A 17500-nucleotide genomic window follows, 5' to 3' on the forward strand; every position below is an offset into this window, starting at 1 on the left:
TGACTGTTGCATCGTAACAAATGTGACGATTTTCCAATAGGTAGTAAGGAGAGGGTCAAGGCCTTTCAATATATCATTGAGATAAGGGTCTCTTTTTAGATTGAGTTTTATTCGGTTAGAAATTGTGTAGTTTGAGCATTACATCATAAAGTATCAGATTATTACAATTTTCAACTTCAAAATAGAATATCAAGATTGAATGATGAATGTGAATGCCATAACTATTTCAACTACTGTGAGACAAACTCACTAAGACAATGGTACGATAGAGCGTGGCTTGCTACCTGGTATGTAAGCTAAATATTGTACGTATCCATTTCATAAGAAATATTCCTCTGTCGACAATTTTTTTGCCACATTTGGTTCTTGTTATAGCAGGGGTAATAATTAATTGTAGATACATTTACTCTGGAATTCCAGCCTATTTTTTCTATTGGGATCATAATATTATATTGACCCTTTGACACATTTGTACGGCTTTTCTGTATCCCCTTTTCAAACCCAGAATTATATGAGGTTTCTAAGCAAACCAACTGGAATTATAAAGCTCATAAAGAGGATGCTGACGATGCTGCTGAATGTATTCATTCTACAAACGAAGATGAAATGCCTGAAGTGTTAGATTAATAGAATGTAGAACAGGAAGCTGAGAGTGAGGAGAAGGATAATAATTATGACCAGAATTCTGAATAAAACATGCAAAGCACAAAGCTGCATCCTTTGGCAAGATGGCTGTGTATGGAATATAGAACGACATAGTTACTCTGACTGGAAGAATACATACCACCTACAAACCAAGAATGGATCCGATGGAAAACCAACACGTGAAGCGTCACAGATGTGACAGAAATTGAGCTTTTATACAGCGCAATATCCACTAAACGTGCTCAAAGCGTTTTACAAGGGGTCCCTAGCCAACAGCAATACTTAACATGGAGGACGAGACATGACGCCTGTTAGGCGGTCTTTCATTTTTTTTTCGGACAGAGAGTAAAGAGCCTTTTCCAAGGACTCAACGATGATCCTAGCAAGGCTCAAACTCAGGACCTTCCGATTCAAAAGCGAGTGTCATACCACTAGACCACATAACCGCACAATTCCAAGTCAATCATGGCCAAAAGATATCAGGCTTTCTACCCCGTCCAAGAAATACTATATTTAGGAAAGGACTGAGAGAGGAGAAAAAAGTCAAGGCAAGAATTAGTCATGGAGTTGATTTCTGATTATCTGAAGTCAGGTATAATCTAGTAACCTGCGACAAATTTCTTATAGACATTGAACTCACAGAGCGGCTATCATATAGAGGAATGACATTGGTTCAAATAGTGAGGAAGAATAAGAGATTCTTACCTCCATCTTTTCAAAACGGAAAAGACTTCAAAGAAACACAAAAGCAATTCTGCTGTCTCTGTTGCACACAAGTTAAACGAAAAAAAGCCATGTTATTGTACTTAGTACAATGCAAAATGCTTCAGACGTTAATAAAACAGACCAAAAAGGGAAGTCTGAAAAGATTTCTATACAAGACAAAAGGTGGTGTAGACACGTTCGAGTATATAGGGAATGAGATTAGCGGAAGAGGAGCGTCCCTTGATTGGACGTCACCCATAGTCTGTGACGTCACCGGCGGAAAAGTTATTAGAGAGAGAACGTCATGTTGGTTGTGCGGATGCGTCTCTCCGCGAGGACGAGAGACGCATGCGCACAACCAACATGACGTTCTCTTCCGCTAATCTCATTCCCTATTATGTGCCACAGATACAGCTGTAAAAGGAAGACTCGAAGATGGGTTTCATTTCCTTTTGTAACACGTTGGATGACTCAGCAATTGCAGCACAAAGTTGTCTTCAATTATGACAGAAACGAGTTTACTGTCAGAGGTATCGGCAATGGGTCATGGGCCATAGAGGTAGTCATTGATCACGTGATGGGTAGAATGAGAATTGTCAAATGGCAGCTCAGAATCTGGATGTTATTTGACATACTGAATTTGGAGTGGAAACTGAAGTCTGGAGACACAGGTCAGACAAGAGGCAACAGCAGAGGTGAAAAGAAATGAAAGGAATCTAAGGAAGGAATTCGCAGTGCCCAAGAAAGAAAGACTACAGAGTAAGGAAGTCTTGCCAAAAATGTGGAGTATTAATCTGAACACAGCACAGTCAGCCGGTTTGTACATCAGAATATAAGATCTATATATAGTTCGAAGATGAGTCACTCAGGCCTTTGTTATTGTTTTTGCCATCCGCGTTTGTGAGTTGTTCTCACTAAACTAACTGTAGCAACCTGACTATAAACGTTCATGGTTACATAGAGTTTGTGTGTTGGTCCGTTATACTTCCGGATGGCAATATTGTGAACTCCTTGGCCAAGCGCATTCTATCTATACTCTTGTTATACTCTTAAATCACTGCACTCTGATTGTCCTGGATACATTAATGACATGAGTAAATTCTACGTCCCATCCAGAAATCTGAGATCAAAGTCTGATAATCACATACTTGTGAAACCAAAAATGACTCGCAAAATTGGCGAGCATGCGTTTGAATATTCGGCACCCCTTATCTGGAACTCCCTTCCAAGATATATCAGAGACAGTAAATGATGCAGAATTCTTTTTTTTAACATCTTCAAACGTTTCTTTTTTTATATGTAACACTGTAGAATTATATTGTTTTGTTTCATTGTACATGTTTGAGTGGTTGTATGTTTAAGTGAAAGTAGCCACGTTACTGTTAAAGCGCTTTGAGTTTGTTGATTTACGGGGTAAGGCGCCATAATAAAGCCATATAATGTTATTATTATTATTCAGTGTGAAAACTAAATACGGATCATTTTCTCTTACAATAATACTGATATTTCTTTTCATATGTTCAAATTCAAAGATATGAATAAACCATTGTCAACTACATTGTCAACTACCACTACAATTACGGTGTTATTGATTTCATTCATTGATAACATTGTCCTTACCATTGTCGATGGCCATGTGTTACCTACATAATCTGTTGTAAGTCATTACTCAATATTCACGAAATTAAATACCATGCCTTCTGGGACCGCTGATCAGTGAAAATCGATGAACTTCTGTTGCAAGTACTTATTTCAATTTTTTAAAGCACACGTATTCATATCAAGGGCCAGAAAAATTAATGATCTCTTATAAAAATTATAAATTCACGGAGAATAAATTTGTTTACATAAATGATGATGTCGTAGAAATGCAGCATTCATTATCGGGTTTCCAATCGTCCGATGTGCGGTAATTACCATTCAAGTCTACTCATACATATTCAAAATGTGATTGCTTGCGGTGTATCAAACCGACATAGACTCTACTTGTAATTAAACTCATCATCAGTTACTTAAAATGAAGCTTCTCGTAGTTTTTGAAATAGATCCTAAAAATCTAGATAGAAAAAACCCAAGTAAAGTTTTTAAAGGGCGTTTTTCCTTTGAAATACTCAGTTGAACGAGTTGAAAAATACACAGATCGAAACATAACCCATTTTTCATTTAAAATGTGTGGAAATTTTTTGCAATTTATTCCGGACCGTAGATCATGAAGAGAAAAAATGTTTTTTTGGCATTCTCGATAACATTGTTGAAACTTTGAATGACGTTTTGCTTGTTGGATAGTTTGTATTGTTGCTTTATCATCTTTGCAGCAGTGAAATTTACCCGATACTTTTGTTGTTGTTGTTGAGCAAACTTGCAAATTCAGTGATCGTGACAAGAGCTGACTGATGGTTATGACATCATTGATATTCTATAAAGTCAGGAGCTCACTCATATACCTCTTTACGCTGCTGGTACAGTGTTACAGTATCATTTAAGTATAATTTTGATGAAATGTTTTAATTTTTATGATTGTTTAAAAATTTTGCCAAATCTACTATTTTGAAAAAATACGTATTGTTTTCACACAATTATCTCTGTTGAAGGAATATTTCTTAATAGATCAATATGTAGCTTGTAAACCTTTAAATTATTAATGTTATGGCATGAATATCACATGTATTGGATAATTAGTTGACTCTTTAATGATTTTATTAAAAAATTTCATTTTTTCATTTTACCTCCCTTTGCGGAACTTGTCAATATTGGCTCCCCCCCCCCCCCCCCCCCCCCCCCCCATTTTTGACCAAATAAATGGAGCATTTTGAATGCTTCTATATTCTTAAAATAAATCGGGCTTGTTTTATGGTTACTTGGCTTTATGTAGCTGTCGTTGTGAGTTTATGGGGTAATTGTGCTTTTTATGCGTCTCTGAATACGGCACCGGTGTAAGATAAAAGTCTGAACAAGTGTGTATACTTACACACTTGTTCAGATCTTTTATCTTACACAGGTGCCGGCTCCCTAATGACTCAATTTGATATTTTCAAAAATAAAAATGGAGCTACTTAATAAATGTCTTCGTCCTCGTCCTCTGGCGTTCAACGTATGTGTTGTTTGATGCAAGCGTGGGTTCAATGTACGTGTTGTTTGATGCAAGCGAGGGTTCACAGAGTAAAACGCGTACCCTTGGGAAGAAATAATAATATAGGAAGACTGATTGTTTTGGGATGTTTTTTTTCTGTTTTTTTTTTTTTTTGTTTGTTTGTTTTTTGTATTTTTGTTGTTGTTTTGTTTTTGTTTTTTGAAAGATTAAAAGTAAATTTGAGTTTGACACCCAAAGGTGATTCAAAGTCCCAATTCTCTCTCTCTCTCTCTCTCTCTCTCTCTCTCTCTCTCTTTTCTCTCTCTCTCTCTCTCTCTTCTCTCTCTCTCTCTCTCTCTCTCTCTCTCTCTCTCTCTCTCTCTCTCTCTCTCTCTTTCTCTCTCTCTCTTCTCTCTCTCTCTTTCTCTCTCTCTCTCTCTCACTCACTCTCTCTCTTTCTTTCTTGCTTTGCCTGGTGCCGTTTTATACTTATTTAGATCTTTACCTTTAAAGTAGGCAGTTTAGTGAAAATTTCAAATTATAAAGAACTTCTTTAAATTGGTATTAACAGAAGCAGCTTGCTGTGCTTATTCCAATGCTTTTTAAACTTTTGAGATATCTCAATTGGTTCAAGAGTTATGAATTTTTAAATGAATATTTTTCGGGGTTCAAAACGGCCAATTTTACCATTGCAAAGTTGTGACGAGTTAATGACAACACAAGTAATAACAACTGCCTATGAAGACGTAACTTCGTCAAAAATGGACGGATTTTGATGAATTATAAATCAAAATATAGGTAGAATTCTATTCTTTCATTATAAACTGGATTTTGCTTTTATTGTCTTCTTTCTTCCTTTGGTGGTAATGAATAGGCATAACTTAAGAACTACTACTGAGTACGTGAGAGTTTGACCTTGAGACTCAGCAATAGCAGCAATCGTCTCCTTGACATCCTTTAAACATTTGAAAGTATTCATCTGAATCAAAACAAAGTTAAATGAAGCAAAATATGAAAAGGAATAATATTTTGGAGTGAAAAAGATATATATTGGATCAATTCCTTGTTGCCTAAGTATGAAAAGTGAGGGCTTGAAGGAAGTCAACACACTATAATTAAACAAACTGTAGATAAATCCGTTTTAATTTTTTTTTTTTTTAAATAAAATAAATGGGACTCTCAAAGAACTGTAAACAAACCGAACGTTAAAATGTTTTAAATGACTGACTGGTGGACCAAAAGTGGCTGTTGAAAGTTAAAATTTACCGAGAAAAGGACGGTCATCATACGACATGACACCCCCCCCCCCCCCCCATTAAAAAAAAAATCCAAAACAAATAAACCAAAGGTGATGATGGGAGGGTGTGTGTGTGGATGGGGGGAGGGGGGGGGGGGTCTTGGCTCAGCTCTTCACTTTTAGGACTCCAGTACAGATATTTATTCAATATTTACCATGGGGGCCACACAGACTAGTTTCAATCGTAAACAAAGATGGCGGAAGTTCGGCTCCCATGGCAACCATTATTTTTTTTTTTCGTACTTTTACTTCAATAAAAAATAAGAATGAAAATAAAAGAATAAAATTCTCTTACATGAAAAAACATTATGAAAACAAAAAGTTAATATCAATAATAAGCCAATAAAGGAGGTAGAGCGTGGTGTTTAATCAGCAGCGACCGTTGGTCCAAAGGTCAGCTAAAGCGTGACGTCACAGCCACTGAATGCCGGCTCAGTTGAGCGGTAAGTCTAAAATCGTGTTTTTTTTGCGGAGAGTTAAACAAGTCGTGCGTCAAGTTTAATTCTTGCATATCTTGTGTCATTCAAATATTTAATAGTTGAATTTTATGACTCCGAAGTTTAAATAATGTCGCCCAACGGGTTTTTATGTTCTTAAGCTTTAAAAATTGCATTGAGTTCAAAAGAAAATAACTCGAGTTATAGTGATCCGATCGACTTCAGAAAAAGACTGTTTCGTAGTTTAGCTTCTCCTCTTCAAAAAGATGTATCTGAAGTGGTAGTACGATCCGAAAAACGAAACAAAAATTGCATTTGTTTCCGACCACTCCCGCAGGTCGCTTCCACGGCCGGTCACAAAAACTCAATGGGTGGCTGATCGCCGATTCAGCCAGCGGCTCGCGCTCTCGCTAAACTGCCTATTTAAAGAACAATTTTAACCTCCAATCTTATCTTTTTTTTTCTTTTAAGAATAGATAAACCAGATCTGAGCATTGCATCATCTAATAATAATAACAACAACGAAGCCCGCCAAACCTCCCACAATGTTGGCCTGGGTGGCCCCTCTCCTCTTCCTGACGGTGGTCACAGGCCAGGGGATGGCTCCCTGCTGTCACCCCAAAAAGATGACAGTGGATGTACTAGTCATGGGCAACAAGAACACTGAGTCGGTGAGTAACAGTCACTCTATTGCTTCAGTAGTCCATTGTCACTCTATTGCTTCAGTAGTCCATTGTCACTCTATTACTTCAGTAGTCCATTGTCACTCTCTTACTTCAGTAGTCCATTGTCACTCTCTTACTTCAGTAGTCCATTGTCACTCTCTTACTTCAGTAGTCCATTGTCACTCTCTTACTTCAGTAGTCCATTGTCACTCTATTGCTTCAGTAGTCCATTGTCACTCTCTTACTTCAGTAGTCCATTGTCACTCTCTTACTTCAGTAGTCCACTGTCACTCTCTTACTTCAGTAGTCCATTGTCACTCTCTTACTTCAGTAGTCCATTGTCACTCTCTTACTTCAGTAGTCCATTGTCACTCTCTAACTTCAGTAGTCCATTGTCACTCTCTTACTTCAGTAGTCCATTGTCACTCTCTTACTTCAGTAGTCCATTGTCACTCTCTTACTTCAGTAGTCCATTGTCACTCTCTTACTTCAGTAGTCCATAGTCACTCTCTTACTTCAGTAGTCCATTGTCACTCTCTTACTTCAGTAGTCCATTGTCACTCTCTTACTTCAGTAGTCCATAGTCACTCTCTTACTTCAGTAGTCCATAGTCACTCTCTTACTTCAGTAGTCCATTGTAGCTCTCTTACTTCAGTAGTCCATTGTCACTCTCTTACTTCAGTAGTCCATAGTCACTCTCTTACTTCAGTAGTCCATAGTCACTCTCTTACTTCAGTAGTCCATTGTAGCTCTCTTACTTCAGTCGTCCATTGTCACTCTTACTTCAGTAGTCCATAGTCACTCTCTTACTTCAGTAGTCCATTGTCACTCTCTTACTTCAGTAGTCCATTGTCACTCTCTTACTTCAGTAGTCCATTGTCACTCTCTTACTTCAGTAGTCCATGTCACTCTCTTACTTCAGTAGTCCATTGTCACTCTCTTACTTCAGTAGTCCATTGTCACTCTCTTACTTCAGTAGTCCATTGTCACTCTCTTACTTCAGTAGTCCATTGTCACTCTTTTACTTCAGTAGTCCATTGTCACTCTCTTACTTCAGTAGTCCATAGTCACTCTCTTACTTCAGTAGTCCATTGTCACTCTCTTACTTCAGTAGTCCATTGTCACTCTCTTACTTCAGTAGTCCATTGTCACTCTCTTACTTCAGTAGTCATTGTCACTCTTTACTTCAGTAGTCCATTGTCACTCTCTTACTTCAGTAGTCCATTGTCACTCTCTTACTTCAGTAGTCCATTGTCACTCTCTTACTTCAGTAGTCCATGTCACTCTCTTACTTCAGTAGTCCATTGTCACTCTCTTACTTCAGTAGTCCATTGTCACTCTCTTACTTCAGTAGTCCATTGTCACTCTCTTACTTCAGTAGTCCATTGTCACCTTTTACTTCAGTAGTCCATTGTCACTCTCTTACTTCAGTAGTCCATTGTCACTCTCTTACTTCAGTAGTCCATGTCACTCTCTTACTTCAGTAGTCCATTGTCACTCTCTTACTTCAGTAGTCCATTGTCACTCTCTTACTTCAGTAGTCCATTGTCACTCTTTACTTCAGTAGTCCATTGTCACTCTTTACTTCAGTAGTCCATTGTCACTCTCTTACTTCAGTAGTCCATGTCACTCTCTTACTTCAGTAGTCCATTGTCACTCTCTTACTTCAGTAGTCCATAGTCACTCTTTACTTCAGTAGTCCATTGTCACTCTCTTACTTCAGTAGTCCATTAGTCACTCTCTTACTTCAGTAGTCCATTGTCACTCTCTTACTTCAGTAGTCCATTGTCACTCTCTTACTTCAGTAGTCCATTGTCACTCTCTTACTTCAGTAGTCCATTGTCACTCTTTACTTCAGTAGTCCATTGTCACTCTCTTACTTCAGTAGTCCATTGTCACTCTCTTACTTCAGTAGTCCATTGTCACTCTCTTACTTCAGTAGTCCATTGTCACTCTCTTACTTCAGTAGTCCATTGTCACTCTCTTACTTCAGTAGTCCATTGTCACTCTCTTACTTCAGTAGTCCATTGTCACTCTCTTACTTCAGTAGTCCATTGTCACTCTCTTACTTCAGTAGTCCATTGTCACTCTCTTACTTCAGTAGTCCATTGTCACTCTCTTACTTCAGTAGTCCATTGTCACTCTCTTACTTCAGTAGTCCATTGTCACTCTCTTACTTCAGTAGTCCATTGTCACTCTTTACTTCAGTAGTCCATTGTCACTCTCTTATTCAGTAGTCCATTGTCACTCTTTACTTCAGTAGTCCATTGTCACTCTCTTACTTCAGTAGTCCATTGTCACTCTCTTACTTCAGTAGTCCATTGTCACTCTCTTACTTCAGTAGTCCATGTCACTCTCTTACTTCAGTAGTCCATTGTCACTCTCTTACTTCAGTAGTCCATTGTCACTCTCTTACTTCAGTAGTCCATTGTCACTCTCTTACTTCAGTAGTCCATTGTCACTCTCTTACTTCAGTAGTCCATGTCACTTCTTACTTCAGTAGTCCATTGTCACTCTCTTACTTCAGTAGTCCATTGTCACTCTCTTACTTCAGTAGTCCATTGTCACTCTCTTACTTCAGTAGTCCATTGTCACTCTCTTACTTCAGTAGTCCATTGTCACTCTCTTACTTCAGTAGTCCATGTCACTCTCTTACTTCAGTAGTCCATTTCACTCTCTTACTTCAGTAGTCCATTGTCACTCTTTACTTCAGTAGTCCATTGTCACTCTCTTACTTCAGTAGTCCATTGTCACTCTTACTTCAGTAGTCCATTGTCACTCTCTTACTTCAGTAGTCCATTGTCACTCTCTTACTTCAGTAGTCCATTGTCACTCTCTTACTTCAGTAGTCCATTGTCACTCTCTTACTTCAGTAGTCCATTGTCACTCTCTTACTTCAGTAGTCCATTGTCACTCTCTTACTTCAGTAGTCCATGTCACTCTCTTACTTCAGTAGTCCATGTCACTCTCTTACTTCAGTAGTCCATTGTCACTCTCTTACTTCAGTAGTCCATGTCACTCTCTTACTTCAGTAGTCCATGTCACTCTCTTACTTCATAGTCCATTGTCACTCTCTTACTTCAGTAGTCCATTGTCACTCTCTTACTTCAGTAGTCCATTGTCACTCTCTTACTTCAGTAGTCCATGTCACTCTCTTACTTCAGTAGTCCATTGTCACTCTTACTTCAGTAGTCCATTGTCACTCTCTTACTTCAGTAGTCCATTGTCACTCTCTTACTTCAGTAGTCCATTGTCACTCTCTTACTTCAGTAGTCCATTGTCACTCTCTTACTTCAGTAGTCCATTGTCACTCTCTTACTTCAGTAGTCCATTGTCACTCTCTTACTTCAGTAGTCCATTGTCACTCTTTACTTCAGTAGTCCATTGTCACTCTCTTACTTCAGTAGTCCATTGTCACTCTTTACTTCAGTAGTCCATTGTCACTCTCTTACTTCAGTAGTCCATTGTCACTCTCTTACTTCAGTAGTCCATTGTCACTCTCTTACTTCAGTAGTCCATTGTCACTCTCTTACTTCAGTAGTCCATTGTCACTCTCTTACTTCAGTAGTCCATTAGTCACTCTCTTACTTCAGTAGTCCATGTCACTCTCTTACTTCAGTAGTCCATTGTCACTCTTTACTTCAGTAGTCCATTGTCACTCTCTTACTTCAGTAGTCCATTGTCACTCTCTTACTTCAGTAGTCCATTGTCACTCTCTTACTTCAGTAGTCCATTGTCACTCTCTTACTTCAGTAGTCCATTGTCACTCTCTTACTTCAGTAGTCCATTGTCACTCTCTTACTTCAGTAGTCCATTGTCACTCTCTTACTTCAGTAGTCCATTGTCACTCTCTTACTTCAGTAGTCCATTGTCACTCTCTTACTTCAGTAGTCCATTGTCACTCTCTTACTTCAGTAGTCCATTGTCACTCTCTTACTTCAGTAGTCCATTGTCACTCTCTTACTTCAGTAGTCCATTGTCACTCTCTTACTTCAGTAGTCCATTGTCACTCTCTTACTTCAGTAGTCCATTGTCACTCTCTTACTTCAGTAGTCCATTGTCACTCTCTTACTTCAGTAGTCCATTGTCACTCTCTTACTTCAGTAGTCCATTGTCACTCTCTTACTTCAGTAGTCCATTGTCACTCTCTTACTTCAGTAGTCCATGTCACTCTCTTACTTCAGTAGTCCATTGTCACTCTCTTACTTCAGTAGTCCATTGTCACTCTTTACTTCAGTAGTCCATGTCACTCTTTACTTCAGTAGTCCATTGTCACTCTCTTACTTCAGTAGTCCATTGTCACTCTCTTACTTCAGTAGTCCATGTCACTCTCTTACTTCAGTAGTCCATTGTCACTCTCTTACTTCAGTAGTCCCATTGTCACTCTTTACTTCAGTAGTCCATTGTCACTCTCTTACTTCAGTAGTCCATTGTCACTCTCTTACTTCAGTAGTCCATTGTCACTCTCTTACTTCAGTAGTCCATTGTCACTCTCTTACTTCAGTAGTCCATGTCACTCTCTTACTTCAGTAGTCCATGTCACTCTCTTACTTCAGTAGTCCATTGTCACTCTTTTACTTCAGTAGTCCATTGTCACTCTCTTACTTCAGTAGTCCATTGTCACTCTCTTACTTCAGTAGTCCATTGTCACTCTCTTACTTCAGTAGTCCATTGTCACTCTCTTACTTCAGTAGTCCATTGTCACTCTCTTACTTCAGTAGTCCATTGTCACTCTCTTACTTCAGTAGTCCATTGTCACTCTCTTACTTCAGTAGTCCATTGTCACTCTCTTACTTCAGTAGTCCATTGTCACTCTCTTACTTCAGTAGTCCATTGTCACTCTTTTACTTCAGTAGTCCATTGTCACTCTCTTACTTCAGTAGTCCATTGTCACTCTCTTACTTCAGTAGTCCATTGTCACTCTCTTACTTCAGTATTCCATAGTCACTCTCTTACTTCAGTAGTCCATTGTCACTCTCTTACTTCAGTAGTCCATTGTCACTCTCTTACTTCAGTAGTCCATTGTCACTCTCTTACTTCAGTAGTCCATTGTCACTCTCTTACTTCAGTAGTCCATTGTCACTCTCTTACTTCAGTAGTCCATTGTCACTCTCTTACTTCAGTAGTCCATTGTCACTCTCTTACTTCAGTAGTCCATTGTCACTCTCTTACTTCAGTAGTCCATTGTCACTCTCTTACTTCAGTAGTCCATTGTCACTCTCTTACTTCAGTAGTCCATTGTCACTCTCTACTTCAGTAGTCCATTGTCACTCTTTTACTTCAGTAGTCCATTGTCACTCTCTTACTTCAGTAGTCCATTGTCACTCTCTTACTTCAGTAGTCCATTGTCACTCTCTTACTTCAGTAGTCCATAGTCACTCTTTTACTTCAGTAGTCCATAGTCACTCTCTTACTTCAGTAGTCCATTGTCACTCTATTGCTTCAGTAGTCCATTGTCACTCTATTACTTCAGTAGTCCATTGTCACTCTCTTACTTCAGTAGTCCATTGTCACTCTCTTACTTCAGTAGTCCATTGTCACTCTCTTACTTCAGTAGTCCATTGTCACTCTCTTACTTCAGTAGTCCATTGTCACTCTCTTACTTCAGTAGTCCATTGTCACTCTCTTACTTCAGTAGTCCATTGTCACTCTCTTACTTCAGTAGTCCATTGTCATCTCTTACTTCAGTAGTCCATTGTCACTCTCTTCTTCAGTAGTCCATTGTCACTCTCTTACTTCAGTAGTCCATTGTCACTCTTTACTTCAGTAGTCCATTGTCACTCTCTTACTTCAGTAGTCCATTGTCACTCTCTTACTTCAGTAGTCCATTGTCACTCTCTTACTTCAGTAGTCCATTGTCACTCTCTTACTTCAGTAGTCCATTGTCACTCTCTTACTTCAGTAGTCCATTGTCACTCTCTACTTCAGTAGTCCATTGTCACTCTTTACTTCAGTAGTCCATTGTCACTCTATTACTTCAGTAGTCCATTGTCACTCTCTTACTTCAGTAGTCCATTGTCACTCTCTTACTTCAGTAGTCCATGTCACTCTCTTACTTCAGTAGTCCATTGTCACTCTACTTACTTCAGTAGTCCATTGTCACTCTCTTACTTCAGTAGTCCATTGTCACTCTCTTACTTCAGTAGTCCATTGTCACTCTTTACTTCAGTAGTCCATTGTCACTCTCTTACTTCAGTAGTCCATTGTCACTCTCTTACTTCAGTAGTCCATTGTCACTCTTTACTTCAGTAGTCCATTGTCACTCTCTTACTTCAGTAGTCCATTGTCACTCTCTTACTTCAGTAGTCCATTGTCACTCTCTTACTTCAGTAGTCCATTGTCACTCTCTTACTTCAGTAGTCCATTGTCACTCTTTACTTCAGTAGTCCATTGTCACTCTCTTACTTCAGTAGTCCATTGTCACTCTCTTACTTCAGTAGTCCATTGTCACTCTCTTACTTCAGTAGTCCATTGTCACTCTCTTACTTCAGTAGTCCATTGTCACTCTCTTACTTCAGTAGTCCATTGTCACTCTCTTACTTCAGTAGTCCATTGTCACTCTCTTACTTCAGTAGTCCATTGTCACTCTCTTACTTCAGTAGTCCATTGTCACTCTCTTACTTCAGTAGTCCATTGTCACTCTCTTACTTCAGTAGTCCATTGTCACTCTTTACTTCAGTAGTCCATTGTCACTCTCTTACTTCAGTAGTCCATTGTCACTCTCTTACTTCAGTAGTCCATTGTCACTCTCTTACTTCAGTAGTCCATTGTCACTCTCTTACTTCAGTAGTCCATTGTCACTCTCTTACTTCAGTAGTCCATTGTCACTCTCTTACTTCAGTAGTCCATTGTCACTCTTTACTTCAGTAGTCCATGTCACTCTCTTACTTCAGTAGTCCATTGTCACTCTCTTACTTCAGTAGTCCATTGTCACTCTCTTACTTCAGTAGTCCATGTACTCTCTTACTTCAGTAGTCCATGTCACTCTCTTACTTCAGTAGTCCATTGTCACTCTCTTACTTCAGTAGTCCATTGTCACTCTCTTACTTCAGTAGTCCATTGTAGCTCTCTTACTTCAGTAGTCCATTGTCACTCTTTCTTCAGTAGTCCATAGTCACTCTCTTACTTCAGTAGTCCATGTCACTCTCTTACTTCAGTAGTCCATTGTCACTCTCTTACTTCATAGTCCATTGTCACTTCTACTTCAGTAGTCCATTGTCACTCTCTTACTTCAGTAGTCCATTGTCACTCTCTTACTTCAGTAGTCCATTGTCACTCTTTTACTTCAGTAGTCCATTGCACTCTCTTACTTCAGTAGTCCATTGTCACTCTTTCTTCAGTAGTCCATTGTCACCTCTTACTTCAGTAGTCCATTGTCACTCTTTACTTCAGTATCCATTGTCACTCTTTACTTCAGTAGTCCATTGTCACTCTATTGCTTCAGTAGTCCATTGTCACTCTTTCTTCAGTAGTCCATTGTACTCTCTTACTTCAGTAGTCCATTGTCACTCTTTACTTCATAGTCCATTGTCACTCTTTACTTCAGTAGTCCATTGTCACTCTTTACTTCAGTATCCATGTCACTCTCTTACTTCAGTAGTCCATGTCACTCTTTTACTTCAGTAGTCCATTGTCACTCTATTACTTCAGTAGTCCATTGTCACTCTCTTACTTCAGTAGTCCTTGTCACTCTTCTTCAGTAGTCCATTGTCACTCTTACTTCAGTATCCATGTCACTCTCTTACTTCAGTAGTCCATGTCACTCTCTTACTTCAGTAGTCCATTGTCACTCTTACTTCAGTAGTCCATTGTCACTCTCTTACTTCAGTAGTCATTGTCACTCTATTCAGTAGTCCATTGTCACCTCTTACTTCAGTAGTCCATTGTCACTCTTTACTTCATAGTCCATTGTCACTCTTTACTTCAGTAGTCCATTGTCACTCTTTCTTCAGTAGTCCATTGTCACTCTTACTTCAGTAGTCCATTGTCACTCTATTACTTCAGTAGTCACTTCTTCATAGTCATTCATCTTACTTCATAGTCCATTGTCACTCTTTCTTCAGTATCCATTGTCACTCTCTTACTTCAGTAGTCCATTGTCACTCTCTTACTTCAGTAGTCCATGTCACTCTCTTACTTCAGTAGTCCATTGTCACTCTCTTACTTCAGTAGTCCATTGTCACTCTATTACTTCAGTATCCATTGTCACTCTTTCTTCAGTAGTCCATTGTCACTCTCTTCTAGTAGTCCATGTCACTCCTTACTTCAGTAGTCCATGTCACTCTCTTATTCAGTAGTCCATTTCACCTCTTTCTTCAGTAGTCCATTGTCACTCTTTACTTCAGTAGTCCATTGTCACTCTCTTACTTCAGTAGTCCATTGTCACTCTATTCTTCAGTAGTCCATTGTCACTCTCTTACTTCAGTAGTCCATTGTCACTCTCTTACTTCAGTAGTCCATTGTACTCTTTACTTCAGTAGTCCATTGTCACTCTCTTACTTCAGTAGTCCATTGTCACTCTCTTACTTCAGTAGTCCATGTCACTCTTTACTTCAGTAGTCCATTGTCACTCTTTACTTCAGTAGTCCATTGTCACTTCTTACTTCAGTAGTCCATTGTACTCTCTTACTTCAGTAGTCCATGTCACTCTCTTACTTCAGTAGTCCATTGTCACTCTCTACTTCAGTAGTCCATGCACTCTTCTTCAGTAGTCCATTGTCACTCTATTCTTCAGTAGTCCATTGTCACTCTCTTACTTCATAGTCCATTGTCACTCTTACTTCAGATCCATTGTCACTCTTTACTTCAGTAGTCCATTGTCACCTTTACTTCAGTAGTCATTGTCATCTTTACTTCATATCATTGTCACTCTTCTCAGTAGTCCATTGTCACTCTTTACTTCATAGTCCATTGTCACTCTTTCTTCAGTAGTCCATTGTCACTCTCTTACTTCAGTATCCATTGTCACTCTCTACTTCAGTATCCATTGTCACTCTTTACTTCAGTCATTGTCACTCTCTTACTTCAGTATCCATTGTCACTCTCTTACTTCAGTAGTCCATTGTCACTCTTTACTTCAGTAGTCCATTGCACCTCTTACTTCAGTATCCATGCACCTTTCTTCAGTAGCATTGTCACTCTTTACTTCATATCCATGTCACTCTTTACTTCAGTAGTCCATTGTCACTCTCTTACTTCAGTATCCATGTCACTCTCTACTCAGTAGTCCATTGTCACTCTTTACTTCAGTAGTCCATTGTCACTCTCTTACTTCAGTATCCATTGTCACTCTCTACTTCAGTATCCATTGTCACTCTCTTACTTCATAGTCCATTGTCACTCTCTTCTCAGTAGTCCATTGTACTCTTACTTCAGTAGTCCATGTCACTCTCTTACTTCAGTAGTCCATTGTCACTCTCTTACTTCAGTAGTCCATTGTCACTCTTTTACTTCAGTAGTCCATTGTCACTCTCTTACTTCAGTAGTCCATTGTCACTCTCTACTTCAGTAGTCCATTGTCACTCTCTTACTTCAGTAGTCCATTGTCACTCTCTTACTTCAGTAGTCCATTGTCACTCTCTTACTTCAGTAGTCCATTGTCCCTCTATTACTTCAGTAGTCCATTGTCACTCTCTTACTTCAGTAGTCCATTGTCACTCTCTTACTTCAGTAGTCCATTGTCACTCTCTTACTTCAGTAGTCCATTGTCACTCTCTTACTTCAGTAGTCCATTGTCACTCTCTTACTTCAGTAGTCCATTGTCACTCTCTTACTTCAGTAGTCCATTGTCACTCTTACTTCAGTATCCATTGTCACTCTCTTACTTCAGTAGTCCATTGTCACTCTCTTACTTCAGTAGTCCATTGTCACTCTATTACTTCAGTAGTCCATTGTCACTCTCTTACTTCAGTAGTCCATTGTCACTCTCTTACTTCAGTAGTCCACTGTCACTCTATTACTTCAGTAGTCCATTGTCACTCTATTACTTCAGTATCCATTCACTCTAGCTTCATAGTCCATTGTCACTCTTTACTTCAGTAGTCCATAGTCACTCTATTACTTCAGTAGTCCATTGTCACTCTCTTACTTCAGTAGTCCATTGTCACTCTCTTACTTCAGTAGTCCATTGTCACTCTTTACTTTTTTTTTTTTTTTTTTTTTTTTTTTTTTTTTTTTTTTTTTTTTTTTTTTTTTTTTTTTTTTTTTTTTTTTTTTTTTTTTTTTTTTTTTTTTTTTTTTTTTTTTTTTTTTTTTTTTTTTTTTTTTTTTTTTTTTTTTTTTTTTTTTTTTTTTTTTTTTTTTTTTTTTTTTTTTTTTTTTTTTTTTTTTTTTTTTTTTTTTTTTTTTTTTTTTTTTTTTTTTTTTTTTTTTTTTTTTCCCCCCCCCCCCCCCCCCCCCCCCCCCCCCCCCCCCCCCCCCCCCCCCCCCCCCCCCCCCCCCCCCCCCCCCCCCCCCCCCCCCCCCCCCCCCCCCCCCCCCCCCCCCCCCCCCCCCCCCCCCCCCCCCCCCCCCCCCCCCCCCCCCCCCCCCCCCCCCCCCCCCCCCCCCCCGTAGTCCATTGTCACTCTCTTACTTCAGTAGTCCATTGTCACTCTCTTACTTCAGTAGTCCATTGTCACTCTCTTACTTCAGTAGTCCATTGTCACTCTCTTACTTCAGTAGTCCATTGTCACTCTCTTAC

The 17500-nt window shown here is 39.0% G+C and overlaps 1 protein-coding gene across 5 annotated transcripts in view; it reads left to right on the forward strand.

Annotated features, from left to right (window-relative positions):
* The window catches only part of LOC144979526 (uncharacterized), a 34500-nt gene that overhangs the window by 7004 nt on the left and 9996 nt on the right, over positions 1-17500 (forward strand). Inside the window, exons 1-2 of one of the 5 annotated variants that reach the window (XM_078926230.1) lie at positions 3187-3259; positions 6626-6825. In XM_078926230.1, the coding sequence (XP_078782356.1) occupies positions 6700-6825 (126 nt within the window). In that variant the 5' untranslated portion in view covers positions 3187-3259; positions 6626-6699. Of the gene's footprint in view, positions 1-3186; positions 3810-6625; positions 6826-17500 lie in introns of those variants that run through there. The other 4 variants (XM_078926229.1, XM_078926231.1, XM_078926227.1 and 1 more) reach the window with 4 other exon arrangements.

The sequence above is a fragment of the Berghia stephanieae genome, chromosome 9 (genome assembly GCF_034508935.2).
Source record: "Berghia stephanieae isolate SIO BIC M18660-M18661 chromosome 9, UCSD_Bste_1.3, whole genome shotgun sequence".
NCBI classification, from domain to species: domain Eukaryota; kingdom Metazoa; phylum Mollusca; class Gastropoda; order Nudibranchia; family Aeolidiidae; genus Berghia; species Berghia stephanieae.